Genomic DNA, 8,902 nt, shown 5'->3' with positions numbered 1-8,902 from the left:
AGGTTAAAGATGGATTCCAGTTCAGGTGACATGATCATATCTTGCCAGCACACACATATACAGGAAAATGGGAGTCATCAAGATTCCAAACCATCATTAATGGCCCACACTTTACATAATTACAACAGGCCCTCAGAGTTATATTTTATATTTCTAGTTTTAGATACAAGAGTGGTACATTTATACAAATCGGATGATCATACTCCGTAGATTATTTTATAAAACCATATAGACTGCACAACGTCACAGGAGGTTTAGGTTGGACATTAGGAAAAAGTTCCTAACTGTCAGGGTGGTTAAACACTGGAATAAATTGCCTAGGGAGGTTGTGGAATCTCCATCTCTGGAGATATTTAAGAGTAGGTTAGATTAAATGTCTGTTTTCCAGTCTGAGAATCTATGAATTTATACAGGGTATAACAGATTTATTTGGGGTTTGTATCTAGCTGGTTTCGGTTAAGCCTGCAGCTTTTCCCAAGGGGGGGTGGGGGTGTCTCTGTGACCGAACCCATCACAATGGGCTCAAACATTTTCCCCAACATAAGACAAACACAGACAGGGTGAGCAGAGGAGAGTTTATTTCACCAGCAGGCTGAGAGATTTTTTGGGGGGGGGGGTGGGGAGGAGTTATGATGACCATCGGGCAGTAACAACGCCAGGGGCTCCACCGCAGCATTCCAGGGCTACATCTCTCACCGGATCTGGGAAAGACAGAGAGAATTATTGGGGAGGGGAGGGAGCACTGATTCCCCCTCCCCCGCCGTGCACTACTCCTTCCAACCCGTACTCAGCAATTCCCCTGGTATGGAGACATTTCCCCCCCCCCCCCCCAAACTCACGGTGTACTTGTCCCACTTCTTCTCGGGGTCGTAGGGCTCCCAGCGGCTGGCCGGGAAGATGTGCTTGTTCTTCTCGTACCAGCTGCGCAGGACGACCTTCCCAGCGTGGGACTGGGGGGAAGAGAAAGAGCTCAGTGGGGCTGGGGCTGGCCCTCCCCCACGGCAGGGACACAGGGCCTGTTCCCTCTAGGGGACATGGGGATGGGGGGGGGGGGGCACGCTCACCTCATCCTTCTCCACAGTGGCATCGCTCAGGAGTCGCACGTCCTCGTGAACGTCGAAGTTGAAGAGCGGCCCTGGGGAGTTGGGGGAGGTTAGTTGTTTTCTGACCAGCCCCAGCATGTCCCTTCCTCCATGGTGGTGGTGGAACATGACAGTCAGGGATCACCTTCCCCCTCTGTCATGGGGCCAAAAGTGACTAGAAACCCACCCCCCCCCCCCCAGGGGAGTGAGATTGGGGGCCATGGGGGGGGTGTCACTCACCACTTTTCCCTCTTGCTTTAGTCACGATGAAGTCGTAGAAGCTGTGATGCTGGCAGAGGGGGAGGGAAAGGGTTAAAATTCCACATCCCTTGGCCCGGCGCGGCCCCCCCCGCTGCAATGTGTGTGTGTTACTCAGATGCCCGGGGGGTGGGACGAGGGGGTGAGATTGTGGGGGTGACATTGACGCGCTGGCTGCGCCCAGAGACCAGCTGACACTCTGCAGCCCGGCCCCTGCAAGGACCAGCCCGAGGGGTCAGCGTGGCCCCAGGAAGGTCGGTCTCCTGGTTTGGGGCTCAGAGGGGGGAGCCCTGGATATTCCCCCCCACACACACACACATGATGGGGTGTTACACTAATAGCCACACTCCGGCTGGGAGGGGAGGGGAGGGGGAGAGGCTCCCCAGGGGTTCCATCTGTGAGCCCCCCCACAGGGAGCTCACGGGGTGACCGGGGGCTGAGCGTGCCAAGGCTGGACCCCCGAGCAGGCTCTCATTGACCTGGGAGGGAGCTCCTGGGGCGGGACGGGAGGGGAGAGAAACGTGAGCAGAGGACGCTGGGAGCCCGCGCCAGCCACTTACGTGGGGGATGATCAGATCCTCCTTGATGTACATGAGCTGCTCCACCCCGGCTGACCTGGGGGGGGGGGGGGGGGCGTGCAGTTGTCAGAATGGGGGGGAGAGAGAGAGACACACACACACACCCCAGCTCCCACCTCCCCAGTATGCACCCCCAGCCGCGCCCCCCCCCCGGCCCCCACCTGAGCTCGCTGAAGTCCTTGCGCAGGATCTCGAGGGCTTTCTGCAGGAACTGCTGCATGGTGTTCCCCTTCTTCATCTGGGGGAATGGGGAAGGTTAGGGCTGGGATGTCTCTTCCCCCCCCCCCCCCCCCGATCCTTCTCCCCCACAGGGCTGGGACAGCTCCTCTGCTCCCCCCCCCCCGCCCCCGCCCCAGTCACGGCTCCTCTGCGCTGCGCGCCCCCACCCCCCCACTCACCTTGACCGTGCGCCGGTGGCCGGAGCCATCCCAGTAGCTGAAGGTGATTTCAATCTCCTCGCCTGGGGGGGGGGGGGGGGAAGGCATGGGTCAATGCGGGGAGGGGACAGTCCTGCCTCCCCACCTGCCCCTAACACCCCCCCCCCAGATCCCATCCAACCCCCTCAGCTACAACCTCCCCCCCCCCCCCCCCAATGCCTACTGACAGCTGGAATCCTCCTCCTCCCTCCGCTCCCCCGAACCCGCTAATGGCTCCAACTCCCCCTCCCGTCCCATCTCCCCACCAGGCCCAGCCGCCGGCATCCCCCCAGGACCCAGTGGCAGGCAGTTCCCCTGGCCACGTACTCTTGATCTTCTCCTGCTTGGCCTCCCACTCCTGGCGCAGCTCCTCGCGCAGGCGGTTCTCCTCCTCCTGGGGGGGGGACGACACAGCTCAGTTGGGGAGGGCCTGACTCCCGGGTTACCCTGGGGTCCCGGCTAGAGGAGGGGGGGGTTGATGTTCACCTCGTGGTCCCGGCTGGGGAGGGGCGGGGGGGGGAAGGGGGGCGCGTACCTCACGGTCTGAGGGGGGGGGGGGGCAGGGCAGTACCTCGCGGTCCCGATCCGGCAGGAAGCTGGTGTCCACATCCGGATTCTTTCCCAGTTTGCGCTTCTTGGGGGGCAGCTCTGTGGAGAGAACGGGAATGAGACCCCCCCCCCCATACAATCTCCGCATGGACCCACTCCCAGGCTTCCCCAGCCCCCCACCGCACCTCCGATTGACTGGCCCCTGCCCGACGGCACCCCCTACAGCCCCCCAGCTCCCTCACGGGCAGCATCCCTGACACCCCCCCCCCCATACACACCCACCACCAGCCTGGCCCCACAGCTCCCCCTACAGCCCAGCCCTCCACCCCACCCCAGGCCCCTCCGCCAGCTTCCCAACCCACCCACCCTCTGGCTCTTCCTCCTCCAGCTGCTCTTCATCCTCCTCCTCATCCTCCTCCTCGTCCAAGGTGAAGGACAGGCTGGAGATCTTCCGTTTCTGCTCCTGCTTCCGCTCCCGCTCCCGCAGCCGCTCCAGCTTCCTGGGGGGGGGCAGGCCCCACCGGGGGGGGTGTCAGCACCCACCGGGGGGAGTACCATGTGTGTGTTGAGGGGGATCAGCATCCAATGACAGGGGTCAGTGCACCACGGGAACCTCAAACCCGGTGGTCGGTGCCCCATAGCACAGAGGGATCAGCCCCCCAACAGGGCCCCCAGACATGGGGACCCCCACCTTGGAGAGAGGAGCGGAAGCCTGAGGAGCCGGGTCCCCTCCCCCAAGAAATACCCCCTAAAAAGGGCTCCCTCCATCGGAGAGGAGACACAATGACCCCCCCCCTTACAGATCCCGCCCCCCCCAAGTTAGCACGGGAGCCCGGCAATCAGAGTCACCCCCCCACCCCACTCACAGCTGCAACTCCTTGGACTGCTCCTTCTTGGCCAGCTGCTTCTCCCGCTCCTTCACCAGCGCCTCCTGCTTGGCCTTCATGTCGTTCAGGGTCACCAGGCCTGGGGGAGAGGGTGTGTGTCAGGACGCCTGGGTTCTCTCCCAGCACCGGGAGGGGAGCAGGGACTAGTGGTTACAGCGGGGGGGCTGGGAGCCAGGACTCCTGGGTTCTCTCCCCAGCTCTGTGAGGGGAGTGGGGGGGTCTAGTTTTTTTGTTTGGGGCGGGGGGGAGGAGCCCAGACTCCTGGGTCCCCTGCCCACACTCACCCACAGTGCTGGATTTCAGTTCTGCTTCCACCGCATCGTAATGAGCCGAGAACTTCTTATCGATGTTCGACTTCATGATGTTCTCCTGCCGGGGGGGCATGGGCGTGAGGAATTGGGGGGCCGGTCTGCCCAACATGTCCTGCCTCCTCCCCCAGGTCTCTGCACTTTCCCCAGTTCTGCCCCCAGCTGCACCCCACCCCAGGTACCGTCCCCACCCCCAGAGGATCTGCCCCCCTTCCGTAGGGTTCCCATCTGTCCCCCCCTCCACCTCCCCCACCACCTCAGCACTGCCCCAGTAGCTCTGCATCCCTGGTCCCCACCCCCACCCACCCCCAGGCCCCGGGGTCCCCCAGCCCCCCACCTCCGCGATGCGCTGCCGCATCTGCTCCATGTGCTCCCGCTGCCGTTCCCGCTTCTTCATCAGCTGCAGGGCCCGACCGGCCTCGCTGGCCGCCCCCTTGTACTGCGCCATGGTCGGGGGCTGGGGGGGACCCCAAGACAGAGAGAGCGGGTGGGGGACCACGGCCTGTGAGGCGCCCGGGGTCGGGGGGGCTGAGGAGGGACCCTAGGAAGGGTCAGTGGAGAGGATGTGAGGGGGACTCAGGGGCCCTGTGGCTGCCTGGGGCCTGGTGGTCCCTGGATATGGGGAGCAAGGCGGGGGGGGGTCACTGGCTGGGGCTGGGGGTCCTGGGCGCTGGGGGGGTCCCAGGCACTGGGGGGCAGAGGCTGGAGCTGGGGGTCCCGGGCGCTGGGGGGTCGCTGGGGGGGCAGAGGCTGGAGCTGGGGGTCCCGGGCGCTGGGGGGCAGAGGCTGGAGCTGGGGGTCCTGGGCGCTGGGGGGGGTCCCAGGCACTGGGGGGCACAGGCGTGGAGCTAAGGGTCCCGGGCGCTGTGGGGGGTCCCGGGCGCTGGGGGGGTCACTGGGGGGCAGAGGCTGGAGCTGGGGGGTCCCGGGCGCTGGGGGGTCACTGGGGGGCAGAGGCTGGAGCTGGGGGTCCCGGGCACTGGGGGGCAGAGGCTGGAGCTGGGGGTCCCGGGCGCTGGGGGGCAGAGGCTGGAGCTGGGGGTCCCGGGCGCTGGGGGGTCACTGGGGGGCAGAGGCTGGAGCTGGGGGGGGTCCCTAGGCGGGGGCAGCCTGGGGGGGGGGGTCCCGGCGGGTCACGTGGGGGGATCCCGGCGACGTTTCCGGTCGGGGCCGCTGGACCCGCAGAAGCTCCGCAGCAACCAGCTGACGCGACGTCACCCGCACGCGCCGAGTGACGCAGCCCAGCCGCTGCCTCGCCCCGCCCCCCGCTATGCAAATCGCTGTGTGCGGGGCCGGAGGGAGCCGCGGAGGCTGCCGGGAGTGGGCGGTCACCGCAAGGCGGGGGCGGAGCTTCCCACATGCGCGGGGGGGGGGGGCACCGCCCCTTTCCTAGACTCACAACATCAGAGTTGGAAGAGCGGGGCGGGGGGGTGTTACTTAGCCCCACCCGCACCGAAAAGCAGGAGCGGCCCCGGGGTACATCACCCCAGCCAGCGCGGGTCCCGCCGGGCCTCGAACGCCGGTCCTGGGAACTGGTGCAGCGCTTCATGCCCCCCCCCGGGAGCCAGCCTAGAACCTCCCCTGAGCTGTCCCCTGGGAGCCAGCCTAGAACCCTCCCTGACCCCTCTCCTGAGCCAGCTTAGCGCCCCCCCCACTGTGAGCTGTCCCCTGGGAGCCAGCCTAGAACCCCCCAGCCAGTCTAGAACCCTCCCTGACCCCTCTCCTGAGCCAGCTTAGCGCCCCCCCCCACTATGAGCTGTCCCCTGGGAGCCAGCCTAGAACCCCCCCAGCCAGCCTAGAACCCTCCCTGACCCCTCTCCTGAGCCAGCTTAGCGCCCCCCACTGTGAGCTGTCCCCTGGGAGCCAGCCTAGAACCCCCCAGCCAGTCTAGAACCCTCCCTGACCCCTCTCCTGAGCCAGCTTAGCGCCCCCCCCACTGTGAGCTGTCCCCCGGGAGCCAGCCTAGAAACCCCGCCAGCCAGTCTAGAACCCTCCCTGACCCCTCTCCTGAGCCAGCTTAGCGCCCCCCCGTGAGCTGTCCCCTGGGAGCCAGCCTAGAACCCCCCCAGCCAGTCTAGATCTCTCCCTGACCCCTCCTGAGCCAGCTTAGCGCCCCCACCCACTGTGAGCTGTCCCCTGGGAGCCAGCCTAGAACCCCCCCAGCCAGTCTAGATCTCTCCCTGACCCCTCTCCTGAGCCAGCTTAGCGCCCCCCCCCACTGTGAGCTGTCCCCTGGGAGCCAGCCTAGAACCCCCCCCAGCCAGTCTAGATCTCTCCCTGACCCCTCCTGAGCCAGCTTAGCGCCCCCCCCACTGTGAGCTGTCCCCTGGGAGCCAGCCTAGAACCCCCCCAGCCAGTCTAGAACCCTCCCTGACCCCTCTCCTGAGCCAGCTTAGCGCCCCCCCCCCCACTGTGAGCTGTCCCCTGGGAGCCAGCCTAGAACCCCCCCCAGCCAGTCTAGATCTCTCCCTGACCCCTCTCCTGAGCCAGCTTAGCGCCCCCCCGTGAGCTGTCCTCTGGGAACCAGCCTAGAAACCCCGCCAGCCAGTCTAGAACCCTCCCTGACCCCTCTCCTGAGCCAGCTTAGCGCCCCCCCGTGAGCTGTCCCCTGGGAGCCAGCCTAGAACCCCCCCAGCCAGTCTAGATCTCTCCCTGACCCCTCTCCTGAGCCAGCCTAGACCACCCACAACGTGAGACCATCGCTTCTTGTCCGGTCACTGCCACCCCTGAGAACAGCCGAGCTCCATCCTCTTTGGAACCCCCCTGCAGGTCGTTGAAAGCAGCTATCAAATCCCCCCCCACTCTTCTCTTCTGCAGACTAAACAATCCCAGTTCCCTCAGCCTCTCCTCATAAGTCATGTGCCCCAGCCCCCTAATAATTTTTGTTGCCCTCCGCTGGACTCTCTCCAATATTTCCACATCCTTCTTGTAGTGTGGGGCCCAAAACTGGACACAGTACTCCAGATGAGGCCTCACCAATGTCGCATAAAGGGGAACGATCACGTTCCTCGATCTGCTGGCAATGCCCCTACTTATACAGCCCAAAATGCCGTTAGCCTTCTTGGCAACAAGAGCACACTGCTGACTCATATCCAGCTTCTCGTCCACTGTGACCCCTAGATCCTTTTCTGCAGAACTGCTACCTAGCCATTCGGTCCCTAGTCTGTAGCAGTGCATGGGATTCTTCCGTCCTAAGTGCAGGACTCTGCACTTGTCCTTGTTGAACCTCATCAGGTTTCTTTTGGCCCAATCCTCTAATTTGTCTAGGTCCCTCTGTACCCTGTCCCTACCCTCCAGCGTATTTACCACTCCTCCCAGCTTAGTGTCATCTGCAAACTTGCTGAGGGTGAGTCCACGCCATCCTCCAGATCATTAATGAAGATATTGAACAAAACCGGTCCCAGGACCGACCCTTGGGGCACTCCGCTCGAAACCGGCTGCCAACTAGACATGGAGCCATTGATCACTACCCGTTGAGCCCGACGATCTAGCCAGCTTTCTATCCACCTTACAGTCCATTCATCCAGCCCATACTTCTTTAACTTGGCGGCAAGAATACTGTGGGAGACCGTATCAAAAGCTTTGCTAAAGTCAAGGAATAACACATCCACTGCTTTCCCCTCATCCACAGAGCCAGTTATCTCCTCATAGAAGGCAATTAGGTTAGTCAGGCACGACTTCCCCTTGGTGAATCCATGCTGACTGTTCCTGATCACTTTCCTCTTCTCTAAGTGCTTCAGAATGGACTGAAGTGCCCCCTTCCGCCCCGGCGACACACCTGAGACCTGGTGCGGGGGGGGGGCAATGGGTCCCGCCTCCCCCTCCAGCTGCTCCCCTGTGGGTACTGGCCACCCCTGTGCCAGGTATCAGCCCCCCATGTGCCACCATCCACCCCCCTGACCCAGGTACCCACCCCCACTTGCCAGTTATCAGCCCCCCCCGTGCCAGGTACCCCCACCCCCCATGTGCCAGCATTGCCCCCCATGCCAGGTACCCCCCTGTGCCAGGTATCAGCCCCCCATGTGCCAGCATCACCCCCCCATGTGCCAGCATCACCCCCCGACCCAGGTACCCCCCCGTGCCAGGTATCAGCCCCCCCATGTGCCAGCATCCACCCCCCACATGCCAGGGATCAGCCACTCCCCTCCCCCCAGCTAGTTATCAGCCCCCCCCCCCCATGTGCCACCATCCCCCCCCCCCAACCCAGGTATCCACCCCCCACATGCCAGGGATCAGTCACTCCCCTCCCCCCCCAGGAGGCAGGAGCGTGGTTGACTAAAGTAACTTTATTGCCTGGACACAATTGAGCGGGGGGGGGGGGGGGGGGTGGTTTGCGGCATTGTTAAACAGTGACAGCATGGGGCACACCCCACCCAGAGCCCCCCCCAGAAACGGGGCTGCAGTGCCCCCCCAGATCTTCTCCCCCTCTTGGCCCTGGTCCAGTATTAATAATAACTTAAAATAAATTACAGCGAGCAGCAGGTGCTGGGGGGGAGCACTGCCCCCCCATGAAGTACACGAACCTGCCCCCCTACACGGCTAAGGCGGGGGGTGGACACAAGACAGGGGGCAGGGGAAATGGGACCAGCTTTGGGGGAGCGGGGTGACCCCCCACCCAAGACATCTCCCTGCCCCCCCCGATCTGGGGGGGGGGGGGGAGTCTCCCGGGCCTTAGAAGTGCCCTACAGAGCTGCCCCCGGGGCGAGGGAAGACTCCCCCAGGGGGAGGTGGGGGTTGGGGTAGTGCCAGGCTTGGTCCCTGCTTGGGGCAGCAGCTGTGGGGTGGGAGGATTTGGGGGTGATAGGCCACAGCTGTTCCTGGTAC

The 8,902-nt window shown here is 63.8% G+C and overlaps 1 protein-coding gene across 1 annotated transcript; it reads right to left on the bottom strand.

The window, feature by feature from the left end:
- Positions 1-561: 561 nt before the first annotated feature.
- Positions 562-4,541, bottom strand: FAM50A (family with sequence similarity 50 member A). The gene is made up of 13 exons (XM_065423044.1): positions 4,416-4,541; positions 4,055-4,139; positions 3,750-3,849; positions 3,250-3,383; positions 2,906-2,982; positions 2,662-2,728; positions 2,317-2,378; positions 2,080-2,156; positions 1,901-1,955; positions 1,323-1,371; positions 1,065-1,135; positions 840-950; positions 562-701 (listed from the first exon to the last, which is right to left on the bottom strand). The coding sequence occupies exons 1-13, from the start codon at positions 4,524-4,526 to the stop codon at positions 693-695; spliced, it is 1,008 nt and encodes a 335-aa protein (XP_065279116.1). The 5' UTR covers positions 4,527-4,541; the 3' UTR covers positions 562-692.
- Positions 4,542-8,902: the final 4,361 nt, after the last annotated feature.

The sequence above is a fragment of the Emys orbicularis genome (assembly GCF_028017835.1).
Source record: "Emys orbicularis isolate rEmyOrb1 chromosome 21 unlocalized genomic scaffold, rEmyOrb1.hap1 SUPER_21_unloc_10, whole genome shotgun sequence".
In the NCBI taxonomy this organism is placed as follows: Eukaryota; Metazoa; Chordata; order Testudines; family Emydidae; genus Emys; species Emys orbicularis.
Note: the sequence above shows the minus strand (reverse complement) of the source record. Positions and strands in the feature narration are given on the sequence as shown.